Genomic DNA, 22,488 nt, shown 5'->3' with positions numbered 1-22,488 from the left:
ATGGCTCCTCATGAGAATCAAAAGAAAGGGTTCATGATGAATTTCTACAAGTCCAGGCAGAAATCCCACCAGCAGCCAAATATTATGACAAATAATACAGAGTTGTCACATAATTTTTTGTCAAGAAAATCGAAAAATTATGAAGAAACTGTGCATGGCGGTGCAAGGGTGGTGGAGGGAGGACGAGGTCGGCTGATGGAGGGAAGAAAGTCGGTGTCTCATGTGGAAACAAATTTAGGATCGGTGGCTTCATTTCTTCAGGTGAAGGTATTAGTGACGGACATGCCTGGATTTATGCAAGTTCATGCCTTCAGGTGTGCAAGAAGAACTTACGATAGCTTGGACAGATTTAGCTCTAAACACATGGCTTATAACATCAAGAAGGTAAGTTTTCACTTTTTTTTTTCTTTTTAATTTCATTTCTCTTTAAATTTGTTGTATTGTTTACAAGAAGAAAATAGGCAGGAATATGGATTTTTTTTTCTTTTATATGAAATCATATATTTTCTTGGCGTTTCTTTTTGGAATTTCCTTTTAAGATGATTGGCTATTTATCTATAACCTACGATTTTCGTTCTTTTATCTTCTATTTTCTGCTTCCAAATTAACCATAATTTGTTGAACAAGAATGTGAATTTTAATGGTGGCAACAGTTGATAGATAATTTTTATTTTTATTATAAATTAAAAATTTTCAATTACCATTAATTTTGATTGAAATTTAAATTAAAAACTCCATAATTTTAAAAATATTTTAAAAATATTAAGGCAAGAAAATATTTTTTTTATAATGCAGAAGAAAAGCACCAATACTTGAAATTTAAGATTTAATTTTTTTATGTAAATGTAGCCTTTCTAGGGGTATGCAAATGGTCGGTTCGGTTCCGAACCGAACCAAACTGGTAAAATAAAAAACCGAAAATAAAAAACTTTAAAAACTGAACTAAACCGATTAATAAGAGAAAACCAAACCGAATCAAATCGATAAATATCGGTTCGGTTTGATTTTAAATCGATCAAACCGAAATTTATAAAATTTCATATTTTTAACATTAAATCTAAATAATAAAAACATAAAAACAAAAAAAATTAGAAATCAAAACTCAAAAATCTTAAGGTTCGGTTCGGTTTTCTTTGATTTTGGTTCGCTTTTTTTAATTTTTTTTGAAAATAACCGAACCGATTAATCGAAATTATTAAAATTATAAATCGAATCGAACCAATTAAATTTTAAAATTGAATCGATTGAACCGAATTGAATCGGTTCGGTTCGATTTTTCAGTTTAAACTGAAAACTACTCTCCCCTAGCCTTTTCCTAACCTTCCAGTCAAATACGAATACGAAGGTGTTTATCTTACTAAATCAGCTTATAAGTTTTAAATAAAAATATTTGTTCATAATAATTTTTGAACTTATAAATTGAGTTTATAAATTAAAAAAAATAAGTCGAAGAATTCATCTTTTTTTATTTTGGTGCTTATAAACTATATGCTTATAAGTTAGTTTGACTAAGTATTTTATTATATTATCTTCATTTAATTTTTAAAATTTTATTATAAATCTTATTTAATATGCTTTTTGATTATTTTAATATTAAACATATTTATAAGTTATTTTTTATCAAACACACTAATAATTTATCGATCACTTATAAATACTTTAACTAAATATGTTACTGTTTAAAATTTTAAATATTTATAAAATTAGTTAATTTTTATAAAGTAAGCTAAAAACCCTCTAAACTTTATGACATTAATAACTTATACAACCAATTAATTGAGAATAAAATGATTTATTTAGATTCCATTTGGTTAAGTTGTTAAATTTTCCTATTAAATTAGGATATTAGAACCCTAGTCAGCCTTCTTTATCAATTATTTACCACTGTCAAATATTACAGAATAATACAATGGATCCAGCATCCCATGTGGTGCAGTACAGACTAATTATAGAACCTATGATTACATAATTAATAATTATGAAGACAATTATGGTCTAATAATCAATTAACATCTCTCTCTATCAACCCACGTGTCCTCACCAGTACAATTATATATTACAATTTTTTTATTTTGATTCATTTATTAATTAAAATTTATTAAATAACAGATTTAAATTATTATTATTATTATTGTTATTATTCTGGACGCAGGAATTGGACAAAGTGTATGGGCCGGCCTGGCATTGCATTGTGGGCTCAAGTTTTGGTTCATTTGTGACCCATTCAACTGGTTGTTTCCTCTATTTCTCAATGGAGAATCTCTACATTTTAGTGTTTAAGACAAAAGTTCAAAGAGCTTTGGAGAACTGATGTTTAATTCAAGATTTTAATGAATTCTTTAAGAAGAAGCAGCAGCTGCTGTAATCGAACTGAGTTATTTTCTAGCCTTATTATAGGTTACAGGTTATGTAAATTGAAGCCTATTTTCCACCTGATTTTTACCTTTTGTTGTTTTAATATTTGAATGATTTTCTATATTAAAAATATACACAAAATATATATTATAATCAGTTATTTATCTTTTTTAAAACTATATATATATATATATATATATATATATATATATATATATATATATATATATATATATATATATATATATATATATATATAACCCAGCTTGGCCTAATTAAATAGCTGAAGGCAAATTACTCATTAAATAGATCTTATTAGGTTGAGAGTAAGTAGACTACGGCAGTAAAACTTCATAATAAGTATATAAAATATTCTTATTTAATTTATTTTATCGAATTAATTTTCTGATAAGTAGAGCACTTTACTTCAACTTATTTAGGTAAATTACACTTTTGTGGTTAAGTATAATGAATGTATTAATTTATTTTTTAATTTATTATATTTTAATTATTTTATAGATATTATTATTTTTTATAATTTAAAAGTAAGATATTTTTTTATAATTTAATTTTTATACAAAACATATTTATATAATACTTTTCATGAAATAAATTTCCTATCAGTGCACTTTTCGAGAGATATACATTTCAAAAAGTAAAATATTTTAAATTAAATAAGATCATAAAATTAAGTTCGAGTTTATCAGAGACGAATAAGAGAATATTATTATTATTTATTCAAAATATATAATAAATAAAAAAATATATTAAAAATAAATATATTAAATAATAAATAATATTAACCTTTTTAAAAATAAATTTTTAACTCCGTCCCTAGAGTTCACCCTCCTCCATTCTCCTTAATAATAATAATAATAATAATACAAATTTAAATTTCCCATCACCATCATTTGATGATGGTATTTAAAAGCCGCCAGGGGAGGCCCACAACTTATCTTAGTTTGACATTAAAATTAATTAAGAACCGTCAGTGGATTAATTAATGTATGATTAGGATGTAATTTGGGTTTCAACTTTCAACAATATCTATTGGGTAATTGTCTACAACTCTTTTAACTTTATCTTTATCTATACGTGATGTTTATCCGCCCACTTGCTTCTATCGTGAGATTTAACATACCAATTTATCAATATAAATGAATTTTCAATGAATATTATAAAAAAAAAATTATTTGATTGACCAATAAATTTTAGAATTTATCAATAAATATTTATCTCATAATTATTATTATTTTTTTTAATTTCATTCTTTATTCTCTTGTTTCCTTTCTCTTTTCTTTAATATTCTTTCAGATTAACAATTAATTTTAACATTATTATAAAATTAACATTGAAAGTAATTAGTTAGAAAATTGTAAAATTTTAATTTCACTTAAAAATCCTGTAATTTCAGTGTTAATTAGGATAATTATGAGGCTTCCAATATATAAAAAGTATAATAATTTTCAAGTGTTTTTTTATAGGCTTACGTGAACGTGGTGTTGGCCGGCAGCTTGTTTGCTAGTTAGGGTTAGCCGATAAAATTTAGATAATATAATCTAATATATGATAAATGAAAACAAAATTAGCCACGTTACAGTCTTAATCATAATAATATAATCTTAATCATAATAATATATTAAAACAACCTAATAATCAAACGTTTGTTTATATACATATACATAGCTCGCTCAAAAATTCGATTTGAAGTGGGTTGGATCTAGTAGCAAATTAACTCGAATTTGATAAATTGGTCTCATAATTGATCTTAACCAAGTTTAACACTTAGTAGAGAGATCGGTCGGATTGCTTAATCAAGTTATAGCTCAAATGAAATTAGCTCGGTCCAATTAGACTTGGCAAAATGTTAGTTCAGTAAACCTGAACTTGGTGTAAGGTGACCTGAAGATAAATTTAATTAACTAGGGCAAGGGTAATTACCAGTGAGAATTATGTTATTGTAGGACAAAATAATTAGTATAGACAACGAGCATCACAAAATTGTACGTGTAAGGAAGTGTGATGCCTTCAATCAGTAGGTAGTAACTTTAACGGTTTCTTAGGCGCTATAATTAAGTAATACGCGCTATACCAAGTATGTTTTTACACTCTCAAAACATACACTGTTTCATTGCTTTAAAAGCACTTCAAAAATACTATCTAATTTAAGTGTCAAAGTGGCTGCCGTTAGGTCACTAATCTCACTGTTTTTTTAATATCAAGTGACAAAAGATTAGTCCAGTGATTCGAGAATGAATTCAAAGCAGCATCATATGGTATATGATATTTGATATATTAAGCTTTTGCTATATATTGTACTTAATTTTTTTTTAAAAAAGAGAGAGAGTTCTTGCTCAATCATTATTGACTGATTTAAGTTTTTAGAAATTTAAAAAGTTTGAGAAGAGATTATTTATTATAGGGTGTGTATGTTCTCTCACTCATACAAAGTAGGGTTCATTCTCCTTATTTCAAAAGGTACCAATTTTTATGTGAGTGAGGGAACAGTAAATTTATGTACTTCCATATAATTTCCCTAGATAATGGCTATATTGGAATTCCTTTTAATTTCTTCATCATACTACCAAACCATGAGGCAACTACTACGTGCAAAAGTACTGTTTTTAATTGTAATTAGCTTCTTTGTACACTAATTAACAATTTTCTCAAAAGTCAAGAATACAGATTAAAACTAAAAATCACACATGATATACATATATATATATATATATATAGAGAGAGAGAGAGAGAGAGAGAGAGAGAGAGAGAGAGAGAAATTAAAAGTCCTTCCTTTTGAGTAGGTATTTTTAACCTTGAAAACTATATGCGAGTGATGCACAAGCAAATTCGGAATACTAATTAACGCTTACAGGACTTTCGTTGATGGGTAGAAACTGGCTTGCCAAAAATGACACACAATCCACAGCCTGAGACTTTAGGAGATGGAGGGTCGACGTTTGGTGAAGATGAAACCTTGACCGTACGGTAGATAGCTCCTCCGGCGGAGCGACTGCGTTGCATCTTTCCATTATTTGATGATCTTGGACTACTTATTTCTGCCTTTTCTTCGTTTTGCTTCAATTCTCCTGATAAGAACTTGTCATCCCATACCAACCCCGAGGATCCTTGTCTTCTAAAGGATGTTGTAGACCTCTTTAGGCTGCCACCCTCCATCTTCTTCTTCTTCTTCTCTCCCTCTCTGTTATATATATATATATATGGTATATAATATGCGTATGCTTATGGGTGTAGATGGTGGTCTATGAGGTAGAAAAATGGTCTAGAGCATTCTTTGGTGGGTGCAAGAACTTGGGTAGGAGTCCAACTATATGATGTTAGTCATTTTTCCATTATAAGAGGAGAGAGAGAGAGAGAGAGAGAGAGAGAGAGAGAGAGAGAGAAGAAAATGACAAAATGAGGCATAAGAAAAAACAGTCACGAAATGGAATCTATATATTTGTATAAGCATTTACCAAGCTCTCCTTAGTTTTGGACCTGATAAAATTAATTAAGGCCAAAATAATTAAATAGTTAATATCCGATGATACCTAATGATATATTGCCTGACAACTAGCTCATTACAAATCAAGTTGGTTTGGTTTATATGTACTTAACAACTAGCTAGGAAGCAGCCGTTTTGTACTTGGCAACAAAAATTAGGAGAGAGTGCTCCATACAATTTCCTTTATGCTCCAAGGAGGGTTTGACAGATACATTTTGCCTCCTACCTGGCAAGTTTTGTATTAAACCTACCAATTAAATACCAAAAAATCATGATAAATTGACCAGGCAGAACCCCAGTCTCAAGTTAATCAACCAATGTTTTTCTTTCAATGATTATGAGTAAATACTTCTTAAGAATACACCACTTCTATAGACCTGTGTTCCATTTACAAGAGAATAGACAATCTTAAAATTGAATTACTGGAAGTACTAATTCACCACTCCCAGCTCAGTAGTGTTGTTGATGTTGAATTGAACAAAATGATGTGCTGAACTTCGTCTTCTGAACAAGGTGAAAAAAAAAAAAAAAAAAAAAAGCACTTTCCATCATTTATCAGAAGCATGACTGTAATGGCATCAACTCAAAAGTTTCAAGGAACTCATTGTATAGTTACATATCAAGCATATCCATAGAAGCTAAAGGAGTAGAGTTATAAAATGAATTAATGTTCAAAGATTAATCAACACTTGCAAAAGAAAGCAGGATGATGGAATTCTCAATGCCAATTTACTGATCCATGAATTGATTCAAGCATTTTACAGGTAACTCTGTACAAAAGATGGGGACAAGCTCATTATGAAGTAATCAAATTCTTTGAAATGTATGAGCAAAAACCAGCATGTTCTAGTTTAAAGCTTCTATTCAGTAACCAGCATATTGGTAGAGATCACGAAAACAATCCTAATTAGGTGACGATAAAGCTTTCTTCTCAATGTCTTCTTCCAGCAACAGGAATGAACAAAATATTCTTCATCCAATGATGGTAAGCAGCCATTCAAGAATTGGGAAGATATGCTGTATCATTCTGTCGAACAAGAATTTTATCTTCATTATCTTGTACAAAATTAGCAACTTGTACTAAATGTTCTTGATTCTTTCCAGTCTTTGTAGTATCACCTTTTAGTCATATGTACTACCATCATCATCTTCCACAGTACCCATCTTCCTCTTGTCTTTGAGGATTTCACTAAGAGGTTTAGGACCCTCGAAGTCAGCTAACGCCATTCTATTTGAATTACCAGTTTTCCCAGTGTAATCTCCATTATCTTCAGCTTTTTTCTTCTCTTCTTTAATCTGAGCAAGGGACTTGGGTCCTGTAAACTCAGTGGATGAATTATTATATTTCCTCTCTCTGGGAACTGGTTTCCTTAGCACTTCAGAAGAAAGAAATTGCCCTTTAGCCTGCCTTTTTCCCCTGTTTTGCAGCCTGGACCTATTCAACCTTGAGTGCCTTCGCCAGCCATTCTGGTTAGCACAATTTAACAAAATTCCATTATCTTCAAATGAATCAAATACATTCTTTCCAACCTTTGATGCCAACCTTCCTTGCAGCCACCGGCTAAACCCAGGTCTTTGAGGCTTTTCCCGACCTCGACCAAGCAGACGAGTTGAGTCATGCCTTCTTGTTGATCTAATCACTGGAAGGCCATTATTTACTCTGTGTTTCCTCCAGCGGTCTTGAAGATCCACAACCCTCAGTTCCATTGGCAAGAGTTTTCTCTTCCGGCGCAATGAAGAATCCAGAATTCGGTCACTAGAGAAGCCAGAGCTGTTTCCAACATCATCAAAGATGTGCACATTATCCAAACAATCAAATGAATCGTATGTCTCTTGCTTATACATAACTTCTGTATCACAGTATGTACGGTCATACTCTAGGTCTTCAAATTCATACCCTTGGAAATGGTTATTTAGCTCCCTGTGTTCCCTGTCAAGAGCCAGTAAATATTCTTGATCATCCTCGTAAACCAAATTCCCTGATTTGTCATCCACAAGAACATCAAAACCAGGGGATGATTCCCAACACTCCTGTGGTTCAACATAGCCATCCACTTGCTGTACTGAACTCAAATCTGTGCAAACATGAGATCTGCTTTGAATAAAGCTGTCTGATTGAAGCAAGAAATCTGACTTAACAGCAACAGCTTCTTCACAGTGCCTCAAAACAACCTCTGGAAAGGGACTTTGCACTATAACATTTTTGGGAGCTGGAAGCTGAATGTCCTTTTTAGCTTGCAACATCAAACCTGAAGCTGTTTTAGATAGATTAGCACATGCTTCTGTTGATGCAGACACAACATTTCCTACAGATGTCTTGTTATCCAAGGGAGTGCCTTCCTTGAATGCTAAAGAGGTATTGCCAGATTTCCCAGTACGTGTACTGGCATCCGGGCCATGCATAAAAGAACATCTGTCACCTTTACCGCAGAAACCACTAAAATAAAAATAACAGGGGATGCTGGTCTTGTTTGCAGGTAGAGAAGATGATCCAGATTCTGATGGTGCTTCAGCATGCCTTTCTAATGGCTGTTGAAATAACAGATATATTTCAAATAATACAAAACAGATGCCAGAAGAATAATAAATGGCTAAAAATACAGCCATCAATTAACAAAAAAATCCACAAATATGAAATAATACATTGCAAAAACAAAACTTTAAGATGTGCCTGCTAAGCTCTCTGTTTCTTTCTTTTGTTTTCTTTACTCTCACTTTCATTTTCTTTACTCTCACTTTCGTTTTCTTCTCCTTCATGTCATTCATCTTCTCACTTCTCTTAATTACTTTCCTTACAACTACAGAGGACTTCTTGGCAGAGTAGACCAAGCCCCAATAAGCTATTTTCTAACAATAGTTTTCTCAATTTATTAAGGGTCTATTTGGCATTGTTACTAGAGTTGTTGTTGAGAAAAAACACTTTCTTAAATATATTAGTTAGAGTATTAAAAATTGATTAAAAATTAAATTTGACATATTTTAGCCATACAAATACTAAAATGACGAAACAATTTTTTTCCAAATTGTTTTTTTTTCAACATCTAAAATAATAATTTTTTTTTCCTGAAAAGCGCTTTTAGACCTTCAAATTTAATGCCAATCAGGGCCTAAATATAGGCTGAGAGCCTGCATTTCAAACAAGTGATTTTTCTTTTTTGGCTTTTTATTTCTGAAAATTCTAAGAATGTTATACCCATCAACAATCTGAAGTATTCACTCGATCTATCATTGAGTTGGTAGTTGCTCTTTTCTCAAAATCTCCACACATTTAGACTTTACTACAACCTCACCAAGTCCTTTATGGTCACCTACACAACTAAAATAGTGCACTGATGTTCATTGGGGGAGTTCTCTAATCCAATATTCGTCCTTTAAATAGTTAGAGCTTAGAACCCATCCCCAGGCCCCTACCCCCAAGCCACTAAAAAACAAAGGCAAGCAGACAAATTTTATTAAGCTTTGGCATTCCTGGCTATTTACAGTTTTTTAATGAGGCAATAACAAACAGTCAAACATCAGGAAATTATGGCGCTGATTGTGATTTTTACAAGACAATTCTAACAATGAAATGTATATAAATAAAAGGTACACTTAATTTCAAACATTGTTCCCCCATCATAACCTTTTTTCTCAGCATGAACTGGCAACCTACTAGCATATGTCGCCTAGCCACATGGATCATATCATTAACAGAGTGGGATATCTATGATGCACAAATTTAAAAAACAAAATTCAAGAATATATCATTCCTAAGGGGCTAAATAAGTGAACAATCCAAATGTTTCATACAGAAAATGACATATCAATACATTCCCATTTGAAAATATAAAAGAAGTGAACACCAGCATTCAGAGATTAAATGTACAATTCGTATCAAGTACAGTCAAACTCAATAAATTCTAATTCACACACGCACCCACTGACACACACAAGAGATATAAAGAGAAGTGATATGCTTACAGGGTGTCTAAAACCACAGGTTGGATTAGCACAGTTCCCAGCCAACCAGTACCAGCAATCTCTAGGATTAAGCCTTGCAATTTCATTGTGCCGATACTCACAATCCATTCCCTGGGGAAAAAATTATAATAATAATAATAAAAAAAAGCTATGAGTTTGTTATATAACAAAAGAACATGTAATGAAGGCATAAATCTTTCCAGACGGAAGAAATAAGAACAAAAACAGAATACGAAACAGAACAAGCAAGCCCAATGTAAAATCCATCTATCAGTGTTTTAGAGTGAGAAAATAGAAATAAACAGTAGCAAACAAATCAAAATTTGTAGACCTTGGAAATTAAAAATTTATGAAAAACACAATTGATCAGGTGAAGTGAATGAAATAAAACCCTAATTGATTGATCCAAGAAATGCAGAGGGCTAAAACAGAATCGGAAACGCAAAGGTTGAAAGAGAAAAGAAAGAAGAAAAGAAAAGGAACCTTCTTGCATGTGAGAGGAGAGGCCAAGAAATAAACACAATCAGTGTTATGCTTCTGCAATTCCTCCTCCATTTTTAATCGAAGAGAAGAAAAGAAAAATACAGTGAGAGCAAGAGAAGAGATGATGAGTCAGCTGAGGAAGAAAGAGCGTGTGAGTTTGTGTTTATAAATAAATAAATAAATAAATAAATAAAAAAGAAATAGAAAGAAGAGCTTCCGTTTGTTTAAATTGCCTTTTCAGCATCCCTCTTTGTTAGTTACCATTATAATTATTATAATTAATTTCGATTTATAATCGAACTCGAGACTCAATACTATCCGAGTTATAAAATTTTTTTAATGATTAATTTAGTTATTTTTAATTTAAAATTTTATTAATTATATCATTTATTTATAATAATATTTAATTAGTAATTATTTTTTTATTAATATTAAATTATATTTATTATTTTTTTATAAATAATAAAAAATTATAAATATATTATTAATTAATTAATTAATTCTAGGCAAATAATATCTAAATTATGTTAATTGTTGTAAGCAAATTTAAGAAGTAAAATTTATCGGAAAATAAATAAAAATTTTATTTGATTTGCATTATCAAATAAATTTTTTAATAGATAAACTTTTTTATTTTTGTTTACAAGGGAAATAAGTCAAGTCATTTATCTTGATGAAACTTAATAAGTTTTTATTTATCATTTAATTTATTTTTTTAAATTATATCATAAATATTATTTTCTTTTATAATTTAAAAATAAATTATTTCATGATAAATTAATTAATATATTAAATACATTTATATCATATTTTTTAGAAAATAGATTTTTTAAAAATATACTTTATGAAAAGTATATTTTCTTAAAAATAAAGTATTTTAAACTAATTAAGACATTTTTTGAAGTCGAAGATACCAAAAACATCATCAAAATTGAATGGGTTAAAATCACAATGACTCATCTGCAATTACTTTTATATTTGGCAATGTAGATTTTTACCAAGTCAAATAAACTTTTCAATTTTTAATTTTATTTAAATAAAGATAAAATTAATAATATTAATTAGTTATGTTAATAAAATAATTTTTATATTTTAATTAAGTAAAAATATTATTAAAAAATTCTTAATCTTTTACCATATTTAAAAATACAAATAAAATTTACATTAGAATCACACCAAATAATCTATTGGTATTACTTCATTTTACTCTATGCAATTTTTTCATTTTCAATCATCTTAACTCAACTCAACTTAATTAAATCTTTATCTTAAGAATTTGAGGTCGGCTATATGGATTCTCTTTCTCCGTTCTGAATGATTTTGAGTTAAATCCTTGGAAATGTGTAATATTTCTAGGTCATGTTATACTACTCTCCTCCAAGTCAGTTTAGGTGTACCATTTATTTTCTTTCTATCATCTAATTTAATGTGCTCTGCTTGTCTAACTATAACCTTCGTATGTCTATACTTCACATGACCAAACCACCTCAGCACTATTCCTACATTTTCTCTAATATTCTCGTTACTGATTTTATCTAGTATAATATGACCACTCATCCACCCTAACATTCTTATCACCGCAACTCTTATCTTAGACACATACGCAACTCTTATCTTAGACACATATAACTCTTTCAGTGCCCAACACTCACTACTGTATAATATGGCTGGTCATATGACTGTACGGTAAAATTTCATTTCAAATTAAATTAAAATAATTTAAAAATAGAGTTAAAAAATAATATTAAACAAATCAATTTAAATTGAAAAATTTTAATTCAATTTAGTTTATCAATTTGAATTTATTTTATTAAATCTTTTAAATTTAAATGTTTTTGTTTTTATGCCTACTATAAATTACATATTATATTCCATAAAAGTTCATAAAATCAATAAAAATAATTGATTTAGCTTTTTATTTTTTTAATAAAAGTAATCAAATCAAACTAAAAACTAAAATTTTAAAATAATATTAATTAAATCTAATAAAAAAACTAAAATAATGCAATTTGTAACCAATTTTTACTTGCCCCTATGCTGTGAATTCAAAAGCCAATCTTTCCTCAAGTTCTACACAAGCCATTTTTGCTCAATTCCTCTCAATTTTGACCAATCTTCTCAACGCAACTACATTAAATTCCTCACGCCATATTCTTCCATAATCACCATCATCATCATCATCACCGCATTCTCTTCCATATTCATCAACATCAAGAACAACGCTATTTGGATTCAAAGGGATTTTGCTTATCAACAAATCATCTTTATTTCTTGACTTTGAATTCTCATGCAATTTCAATAAACCACGCTTGAAAAATATTATCTTGAAATCACAAACATTATGAAAACCCTTCCTAAACAAAATTCATATTTTATATCATCAAAATTAAACTCAATCTTTTAAAATATATCATTTTTTTTTTTAGTTTGCACAAATTAAAAGCTCTCAAATGTGACGGATATTGGCCTCCAAATCTAAGATATGCGACTAAACGATTTTATTACCATTAATTTAACCCCCTCAGAGAAAAATTCTATTATTGAGCTTCAAATTAATCCCAATATGACACGCTTAAAATAACCATTACGATTTATATCGCACTTTGAACATAAGCAATATTAAGCATCGTGGTTAGGAATGACAATGGGTTAAATTGAAGGCAGAAATTACTCCTCCCATCCTCGCTTCATAAAAGTTCAAAATAGCCCTACAGGAAACAAGGTGAGGCGGATTTTCCAGCTGAGAATTTTCTTTTTTATTTTAATTTATTAATATATAATATAAATTTATTTAATAAAAAAATAAAATATAATTAGAATACAATATGTTTATTTTTTTCTAACATTATAATATTTAAATATATAAAAAATTATTTTTTAATAAAAAATAATAATATATTATTGTGCAGGTTGTATTATGTGTATTCAGGACGGGAAAAAAGTATTCCCGTCCCTGCCTTACAAAATCGAGATAAAGATGGTTTTGAGAAAAATTAATCAAATTCGGAGCAAGTCAGATTGGTTTCGAGACCCGATCCGACTCGACTCAAACCCGATCAATTTTTTTCGATACCGCCTCAACCTCAATTTATGCAGGATAGAGACCAGGGCAGAAAAACCTTCTCCCCTCCCCAAATACCTATAACTCATCCCGCACACCGTACTGTAATATATTAATATTTTTATTAAAAATAATTTTTTTTATATTTATATATTTAAATATTATAATTTTAAAAAATATATAAATATATTATTAAAATAATATTTAAAATTTATATGTCTAATTATATTTTATTTTTTAATAAATAAATTTATATTATATATAAATAAATTAAAAAAAAATAAAATTAAACTCTTCGTGAGAAAACCCACCCACTCTGCCCTCCAGGATAAATTTTGACAATTATCCCGAAACTTATCTAGTTGTAACATTACAATCTCTCAACTTAAAAATGTAACATAAAATTCTATCAACTTTAAAATTTTGTATAGTAAAATCCCTCTAACCTCCAATTACCACAAATTACTAATTTTTCAGTTAGACGCTGACTTGGACAATTTCAGCATGAAATTTAATCAGTATTTCTCCTTTCTCTCTCAAATCATGTATAAATTGAATCCTTTTTCTCTCTATAGACAGAATAATTTTTCATTTTTACACTTTGCATAAAAGAGATGAGAGAAATATTGACTAACTGCCATGTACGAGCTATTCACATCAATTTCTAATTGAAAAATCAATAATTAAAAGTTAAAGAGATTTTACTGTACAAAATTTAAAAATTTAGAAGGCTTTATGTTACATTTTAAAGTTAAAAAATCGTAATATTATAACTATATAAATTCAAGGACAATTGTTAAATATTATAACTATATAAATTCAAGGACAATTGTTAAAATTTATCCGACCTCCGGTGGAAAAGTCTCAACTCTAACAGATTCTCGCCCCATTGACATTCCTTACCAGCACGCATGGTGGTAAACACACCCACTGATCTTAACGAGTTCAACTCACAAAAATATATCCAATCCACCAATCTAGAGCTAAAATTAGATGGACTCACCACAGTATTAAAAAAGAACAAAAAACGCAATAACCCCAAGCTGATAAAAAAATAATTACATTAAATATTTTTAGCTCAAAATTTTCGTTAGTTTCGGTTGAAATTTTTTAGTTTTGAAATGAAAAAAAAAATTGTTAAAATAATATTATATTAATTTTTTGAGGGTAACATTTTATAGAACTGTTAGATAACAGTCACGTAATACAAGCGACTAAATTAAACTTAATTGGATTAAAATTAAAAAATATAAAATTTATTTGGACACAGTTAAATGACTTATTTGACTCTAAAGGACATTTTAGAGATACTCAAAGGGCAAAGAAAGCCTTTTGCCTTATTCAAAATTTGATAATAACATGCTTAAATGTCTCTATTAAAATTTGTAAACCATTTGCTCAGTATATCCGAGATCTTTGAGTATGCCAGTGAGCTGCAACATAGCAAATAAAAGGGAGCTTGTATCAAAAACCAACAATTGTGTAACCAGTCAGAACAAAGATGTAGAAACACCATTTCTTACCTCTCCCTGCGAGTAGTCTTTAGCCTTATCACCAGATATGTGCTTCATCATTCCAGGGGGCCCACATACCTGAATGAGCAAACAAGAGTTAGGCATTTGAAACAAGTCATACTCTTGTAGCACTTTCCATGCCAATAAGTAATAATAATAATAATAATAATAATAATAAAAATAGTTAATAGAAATCACTATGGACAAGCAAGACTTGCAAAAGGTAGATAATGCAACAGTTATGGAACTAAAAGCATTGGAAAAATAAAAGAGACCCACAGCTCCACTGTCAAGCAGCAATGCACTACTGCGAAAATGAATCTCAGTTTAGCTTGAATAAAGCATTAAAGCTCAAATAAAGGATACAAAATAAAAGGTGTTTGTTATATTTTTCTGTTTGTCTGTCATCATGAATGAAAATTCATCAGGTTGATTGACACCTTAAATTTTTTCTAGAAAATGAGATTAAAATAGCCCAAAAGTGTGAATAAATGATATTTTGAGAAAGAGAAAACATGATACAAGGATGCAAAAACAATTTTGATAAACAAGAATGCCCTACTTTTAGTTTTCAAATTGAATAAACACATTGAAAAGGGAAAATATATGCTCAAGTCAATGGAGTACAACTCAAGTACAGATTTGATCATCATCTAGCTGAACTAGCTATGTTTGTAGAGGTGAAGCTGTAGATTTTACTTACCAGGATAAGTGTATCATCGCTAGGACCAGGTAAGCCTTTCACAACCATATCCTTTGATATGTATCCTGTTCCTCCTTTCCAGTTCTTTGATGGATTGTCTACTGTGTAGAATACCTGCAAAATTTTTAGCACAGAAATAGCTAGTAGTTTTCAATGGAGAAACATAGCCCTTTTTGGCTAATACATCAATTTTTGAAAAATCAAGTAACTGACACCTTTAAATTTGGGTGGCTAGTAGCAAGGAAGTCAAGCTTCTGTTTAAGTAGGATGTCATCAGGGGAGATATTGGCATAAAGCAAGGAAACCTGTTGAGATAATAACTAATCAAGATTGATTTATCGGGGAGTCCAAACATGAAAGTTTCTAAAATGCATTGGATATACAAAAACAAATGGCCTTGAAACTTATCATATGTGAAAAAAACTTTTGCAACAAGTCCATCCAATGATAACGAATTCGATCATTTATTAAGTGAGGGGATGGAAATAAATGTAAAATACGGCATAAGGCAAAGATTGCAGAAAATAACAAAAACCTTAGTGTTGTCATCGGGATTCTTAAGGATAGCCTCAATTACTTGAAGCATTGGAGTAATGCCTGTTCCACCTGCAATCTAAATGAACAGAATACATATATATTGACAAATATTATAAGTGCAGTACTTGTATATATGCGTTTGCACACACTCATATAGGACACATTAATTATATAATGAGAAATTAATCAAATTATTAAAATTAATAAAAAAAAATAACACCACCAATTCATTAGAAAATCCCTTTGAATATACAAAACTAATAATGAAAGTCAATTTCATGTTTTCCTAATAAAGATTCATTAAAGTATACTTTTTATTTTGAAAATCATAAATCAAAATGAAATATTTATTTAATTAATACAAGCTAATAATAGAAAAATATTGGAATCGTAAAAATTTTTAATAACCATATTAAATTATAACGAATAATTTAAAACCATTGAATAAATTTAAGTAATTATTTATTTATATTCATATATTTATATAGTATTTGTTAATTAAATAAGATTTCTTCTAACAAGTTAACGGGAAGCTGTTGGTAGTAGGGGGGGCCGTGGCTCCCCAACTGTTCCCAACATGGCTCTGCCATTGATTTGGATATGCTTCAAATTTCTAGATAACCAGCTCTTACCATGCCAATGTGTTTCTTCATATTGGGAGAATATCTAAGCTTTTCAATGGGCCTGCAGCAGGCAGATACATTTCAATATTAAAGATGGCATACAGTAAAATTTCTGCTAACTCATATAAGTGAATAGCTTACCCTTTAACTTCAACAACATCATCAGGCTTTAAGCTGGCAAAATGCTGACTCATTTTGCCCTCAGGATAAACCTGCAACAATTTGCGGGAATTTGGGAATTATATTATGATGGAAATATCTTTAAAAGTCTAAACTGAAGGGGAGAGAGAGAGAGAGAAAAACTGCCCATATCAATAACTGCATACCTTAATTAATAAGTCAAAATATCCCTTGGCATCTGGGTCTGATATAGGAGTATACCTACATATAGAAGTCAAACTACATCAAAAAATTAACTTTGAACAAGCCCAACAGCAAACCAATCATGTTACAAGCAACACCATCTCATCATTTCAAAAGAAGAACAAACAACCAGAAAAGTTCTCTCTTTCCTTTTGCCATTTGCTGATTTGCCAAAAGGACAAAGAATAAGACAATGACAATGAATAAGAGGAAGAACAAAAATGGTGATGAGGAAAAAAGAAAAAAACCTGCACTGTTAAATTTTCCATGTCATGGACCCCATAAGAATTGGAGTCAAATTAGTTTCATACATAGTTACCTAGAATGCGGCACGTTTTAGATCACACCAAGTGAATTACGCTAAAATAGCAAAATCCTCAAGTCTAAAAACACCAAATCAAAAAATAATTTCTATCTACTTTTCATATTTTTAAAATTTTTAATTTTTTATAATGTATACATTTTAAAAGATTAATATTAAAAAAAAAGTCCCAAAAATCTGTTATTTTTTAAATATACTATTAAATTTGTTTATCAATTAAATTTCAAAACATAATAATATTCTGAATAAAATAAGCTTTTAGCTTCAGGCCTTGTAACTTAGGGCTTAAAGCAATCAGCCTTGTATTACTCTCTATGTCTCATGTAACCCAACAAAAATTATATCAAAGAGTCCAATTTTATCCAAACAATGCAGAGATGTTAATTGACGCCTCTTCTTCTTCCTCTGGCAATGCATATATATTAACAACTCTTCTTATTCCTCTGGCGATGCATGCAGAGAGTCGAATACTTCTCCTTCTTCTTCTTCTTTGGGCTTTGTTGCTGCTTCTTATTCTTCTCTGTTCTTCCTTCTTTTTTCTTCTACTTTACTGTATACTATGGTATGAACCTCACAGGTACTGTTATGTTATGAAAGGAAAAAATCAAGAGAAAAAAATACTCAGAACAATGAAGAATCAGCTACAATCCTTCATATTCTTCATCTTCTTCTTCTCATGTCCATTTTCCCTTTAATTTTAAGCAAAGCCCTTTGATTTTGTGCCGACTAAATGGAATACTTGATTTGGTGATCCACATCACGCCCTCAAGCAATTTGGGACGCCAACGTCTGGCGAATTGGAACAAAATCAGGTAACTATGGTTTCATATTGAGAACAGTTTGCAAAGCATGTTATTCCTATTTATTAAGGACATCCAGCTCTATGCAATAGTTTACATATGAGGGCACATTAAGATGTAATAAACCTTATATAAAACCAAATTTCTGCTAATGACAAATAAAGGGCATCAAAAATTGAGTAAAAAGGCATATCTAATCCAAAGAAAGTCAACATGAATAAAAACAACCAAAACAAATCAAGCACTATGAATAGGAAGACTTACGGGCGTATGACATATTTTGTTTTTCCTTCAGCATCTTGTCCTAATGGAGCCCTGCAGTTATAACAACATTGAAACAATGAATATACTAGTGGACTTCCGGCAAAGTGTAATTTGATGTTCCAATTGCTCCCAAATAATGAATTCTAATAAAAATGTGTGGCAACACTCTTCTCAAGTATGAACAAGAAAACATACCTTGTAAGGATGCATGAGGCAATGTCCAAACCCAACTTGGCAGAGGGATCAAATGAGAACCTACCATTTTGACAAGAAGGTGAAAACTTATCACTCGTAGCGAATTATTAAACTTTTCCATGGTGGCATCTAGACTTCACATGAAAAACTAAGTGTGCAGTAATTCAAGTAACTTGAAAGTGTATCCTGCCTTTCCAAGGCATTCAAATAAATGTGAACATAGGATCTGAAACTGCAGTATCAAGGTTATCTTTCATTCCTTGAGGTGAAATATCAGAAGCAACTGGAAACATGAAAATTTCTGTTGTTCATCCATAAGAGGCAATAAGGAAACAATGAGTTACATAACAATTTAAGTAGGGACAGCTTCATATGCACAGAATTGTTTTTCAATGGTTGAGCTCTGATATAATCTGACTGAGCTGATCATACATTTGCAAGTCCCAATCAACTAATGTCAAACAAATATGTGATTGAACCAAGAGGTGATACCTGAATAATTGAGTATTATGGCTAACTCTTGCAGTGTCTTGTAACTTAAATTCAATCCACTTATCTGGTTTAAGAGCTGAAGAGACAAGAATGCATGGATTGAGCTTGCAACATATGAGGAAAAAACCAGTAGTGGTAAAGCAGGTACTTCAATGGACGCATCTTCTGCTTTCAAATTAAAATTGCTAAAACTTAATCAAATTCAAAACAGGTTTGTTTAGCTTTTTCATTTGAACTACAGTTTAGAAAAGCAACATCCTAATATGTTGACTAAAGGCCATTGAAAATTACCTTCAAGGTAAATTTAATATGCTCTAGTCATAAAAACTCTAAAATTTATAAGACAATTTCAAATTGCTTTTCTGTAGTGGCATCTAAACTGGTGTTTTTCTAAAAATTAGCAATACTTTCATGAGTCGCTCAAATCAACTTGAGGAATCTTACCTTCCAATCTAAATTTGCTAAAAAAGTATCTTCCATTTTCATAAAAGAGAAAAAGGAAAGGAAGGAGGAGGGAAAAGGAGACTAACCAACTTTTGGAAAAGTATCTTCTTTGACTTGGTCAAGATGAGCCTGTTATTAGAAAGCATGGAAGTAATTAAGTTCTCGATTTTAAAAAAATTAAAGAACCCAATACTTTATCTATAACCATCTTTTGGTTAAATCTTTAAATTTGCGTCAGAAAACAAAACTGCTAATTGTAAGATAATTCAATCACTCCCTAAGAATATTTCATCTAAAGATCACATTTAAATCACACTGCGATTGAACTACAATGCTAACCATTTCAAATTAAAATCCAAAATGAATATTGGCACTAATTTTCTCATTATTTAGGTCACTTTCACCGCGCATAATAAAAACACCAAGAAAATATTTTGTTCAAGATATATACAGTTCAAAACTTTATCAACCACAATATCCAGTGCAAAATCACATTCAGCATATCATATTCAAATTCATAGATAAAAAGCAATAGAACTTATATGAGCATGAACCATCACCCTTAATGCACTATCCTTCACATATACATGCAATACATGCATATGCAGAAAGTGGTAACTTAATTCATTATCCGGTAACGAACACGCACATTAATCGATCAGAATAACCATATAACAATTAGAATTGCAATAAAATCACTTTATTAAATACAAACTTTGCTTAAACGAAACCAGTTGTTCCTGGCTACCGATGCTATTGCTATACTTCTCAGCAATTCCAAATGACATTTCATTTCAAAAGAGAGAATGAAAAATAAATAAATAAATAAACAGTGTGTAAGCAAACACCATGATACAGCAATGCCAAAATTGAATAATGCGATTCCATCAAGTTTGGACCGAATAAAATAAGAAAGGGACTGTGAATGCATAAATGTACATTTGAAAGAAAACCCACTTGGAGCAGTGAGAAATTACCAAGTTTGGAGACGAGTAGTAGTACACATAGGAGATTCCACCAGAAACTGCTGCAATTGCTCCAAAAGGAATGCGAAACGCACCGTAATTGGACTTGTGTTGCCCCCGAAATCCTATTGGAACAGCTTTCGCCATTCTCCTGAAGAATGTAGAGGCCATTTTTCAAGGACAAAGGAGACGCAGAGCAGCGTTAGTAGAGCACAACCCAATGAACAAGCAAGCAGGGTTTTGACCATCCACTTTTAGCTCAGGGAAGGAAGGAGGAATGATAACCTGTGGCGTAAAATCACCATTAGAAATTTTTCTGCCAATTATACGATGCCACAACTCATCGATTCCCTTCATGGGCCACACTTTTAGATGGACTTTCGCTTGTCTAGTCGGCCCAATAAGGGGGAAAAAGAAACTTCACGGAGAAGATGGCTTTTGTTCTAGTCTTAAAAAATTGCTCATTTCCCTTTATTTTCTTTATCTATTTTACTTTTTTTCAAAGATTGTGAAATTTTTATTTTTTATTTTTTTTATATTTAATCGGTATATATAAAATAATTTAAAAAATAATAATACAAATAATGTATTTTAACATTAACAAAATTTTATAATGTAATTTTGAAATATGAAATATAAAAAAAAAATAAATATTAAATTATAACGTGTAGGCAAAATAGTAATTTTCTAGTTTTCCTTTTCTCTCAACACTACCTCATTTTTTCTTCTTGATTTAAAGGGCTGTTGCTGACTTTCTTTGACCTACTATGACTCTTTTTCCTACTTTTGGGTATGTTTATTGGCAGTTAACTATTTTAATAACGGTCAGTTATTAGTTATTAGATATTACTTGATAGTAATTAATTATTTATATAGTAATTTAAAATAATAATATTTAATAAATAAATTATTGAATTAGCTATTAAATATAAAAATAGTTTATGGACTTTTTTTTTTTAATTTTTAAATACTAATATAAATATTATGTTATCAAATAATATAAATAAAAGAGGTAATGTTTTGACTATTAACAAAATATTAAATGTTATCTTAAAAATTATTATCGAACAAGATCTTTTACTATTAATAAAGATATTTTAATTGATTTTTTTTTTTTATAGATTTAGTATTTTTAACTCTCTTTAGTGAAAATTAGGTGGATTTCTCAGTTTGAAAAAAGAATTACTTTTACAATTCTTAAAATTTTTTACCTCAATCTATCTAATGGATAAAATGAAATCATAAATATTAAGGTGAGTTTTTGTGATGATATCTTTTTTCTTTCAGTTTTGTTGATAAGTATAGATGTATAGATATTTGAATGAAATTTTTCTATCTCAGAAAAAAAGTAAGGAAATTAATCTCCTTTCTTATCAAGGGTGACCTAATTATATATTTTTCTAATAATTTTTGTAATATTGACAATCAGAGATATATATATATATATATATATATATATATATATACATAATTCTCTTGTCAAAGCACCGTCCCCATAATGGATTGTCTTGTGCAAGTAAAGTTAGTCGTCCAAGTTTTCAATGAGACATTAGAAGAATGGACAAGGCACCAGAATCAACCATAAATCATGAGTTTGGACACTAGAGCATCACATGATATGATGATAGAGCTAACAAGCAGGTTAATTTCGCCACAATCATCATTGGTGCAGAAATCTCACAGGCTTTAATATGGTTTACATATAAGCAAAGTTTACTTCTTCAAGTGCTCCGCAGGGCCAGGCTCCTAGGCTGCAAAAGACACCTTAACTCCATGTTAAATTGAGTAAGATTGCTTGAAAGCTTGAAATTGCCGTGTGTGAATTTGTGACCCCAATAAGAATTGGAGTCCTCGGTTGAGCTTATTTAATTGATATAATAATCTTCCAGAGTTAATATTTCTCCA

General features: G+C 30.1%; 4 protein-coding genes across 4 annotated transcripts; 1 reads left to right on the top strand and 3 right to left on the bottom strand.

Moving 5' to 3' along the window:
• Positions 1 to 2,373, top strand: LOC110655621 (uncharacterized). The gene is made up of 2 exons (XM_058139211.1): positions 1 to 384; positions 2,153 to 2,373. Exons 1-2 carry the CDS (start codon positions 1 to 3, stop codon positions 2,309 to 2,311), a joined length of 543 nt encoding a protein of 180 aa, XP_057995194.1. The 3' UTR covers positions 2,312 to 2,373.
• Positions 2,374 to 5,128: 2,755 nt separating this feature from the next.
• Positions 5,129 to 10,471, bottom strand: LOC110655673 (zinc finger CCCH domain-containing protein 34). Its single transcript, XM_058139559.1, has 3 exons — positions 10,301 to 10,471; positions 9,818 to 9,928; positions 5,129 to 8,386 (listed from the first exon to the last, which is right to left on the bottom strand). Exons 1-3 carry the CDS (start codon positions 10,370 to 10,372, stop codon positions 6,980 to 6,982), a joined length of 1,590 nt encoding a protein of 529 aa, XP_057995542.1. The 5' UTR covers positions 10,373 to 10,471; the 3' UTR covers positions 5,129 to 6,979.
• On the bottom strand, positions 5,215 to 5,529 carry LOC110655622 (MAPK kinase substrate protein At1g80180-like). The gene has a single exon (XM_058138965.1). It carries the CDS (start codon positions 5,527 to 5,529, stop codon positions 5,215 to 5,217), a length of 315 nt encoding a protein of 104 aa, XP_057994948.1.
• Positions 10,472 to 14,576: 4,105 nt separating the features above from the next.
• On the bottom strand, positions 14,577 to 20,879 carry LOC110655674 (NADH-cytochrome b5 reductase-like protein). The gene is made up of 13 exons (XM_021812103.2): positions 20,596 to 20,879; positions 19,705 to 19,747; positions 19,175 to 19,250; positions 18,683 to 18,742; positions 18,488 to 18,538; positions 17,065 to 17,119; positions 16,880 to 16,950; positions 16,748 to 16,799; positions 16,114 to 16,191; positions 15,794 to 15,883; positions 15,579 to 15,692; positions 14,885 to 14,953; positions 14,577 to 14,794 (listed from the first exon to the last, which is right to left on the bottom strand). Exons 1-13 carry the CDS (start codon positions 20,752 to 20,754, stop codon positions 14,738 to 14,740), a joined length of 975 nt encoding a protein of 324 aa, XP_021667795.2. The 5' UTR covers positions 20,755 to 20,879; the 3' UTR covers positions 14,577 to 14,737.
• Positions 20,880 to 22,488: the final 1,609 nt, after the last annotated feature.

The sequence above is a fragment of the Hevea brasiliensis genome, chromosome 17 (assembly GCF_030052815.1).
Source record: "Hevea brasiliensis isolate MT/VB/25A 57/8 chromosome 17, ASM3005281v1, whole genome shotgun sequence".
Taxonomy (NCBI): Eukaryota; Viridiplantae; Streptophyta; class Magnoliopsida; order Malpighiales; family Euphorbiaceae; genus Hevea; species Hevea brasiliensis.
This window is presented reverse-complemented; position numbering and strand designations above follow the sequence as displayed.

Bases quoted from the DNA above. Each gene is read 5' to 3' on its own strand.
- LOC110655621 (XM_058139211.1), top strand. From the start codon at position 1: ATGGCTCCTCATGAGAATCAAAAGAAAGGGTTCATGATGAATTTCTAC. The intron at 385-2,152 runs GTAAGTTTTCAC...TTCTGGACGCAG, and splicing joins TGGCTTATAACATCAAGAAG to GAATTGGACAAAGTGTATGG.
- LOC110655622 (XM_058138965.1), bottom strand. From the start codon at position 5,529: ATGGAGGGTGGCAGCCTAAAGAGGTCTACAACATCCTTTAGAAGACAA.
- LOC110655673 (XM_058139559.1), bottom strand. From the start codon at position 10,372: ATGGAGGAGGAATTGCAGAAGCATAACACTGATTGTGTTTATTTCTTG. The intron at 9,929-10,300 runs GTTCCTTTTCTT...TTTTTTCCCCAG, and splicing joins CTCCTCTCACATGCAAGAAG to GGAATGGATTGTGAGTATCG. The intron at 8,387-9,817 runs GTAAGCATATCA...TTATTTCAACAG, and splicing joins CCTGTGGTTTTAGACACCCT to CCATTAGAAAGGCATGCTGA.
- LOC110655674 (XM_021812103.2), bottom strand. From the start codon at position 20,754: ATGGCCTCTACATTCTTCAGGAGAATGGCGAAAGCTGTTCCAATAGGA. The intron at 18,743-19,174 runs GTATCACCTCTT...TCAAAATGGTAG, and splicing joins CATAATACTCAATTATTCAG to GTTCTCATTTGATCCCTCTG. The intron at 16,800-16,879 runs GTAAGCTATTCA...TGCCTGCTGCAG, and splicing joins GATGTTGTTGAAGTTAAAGG to GCCCATTGAAAAGCTTAGAT.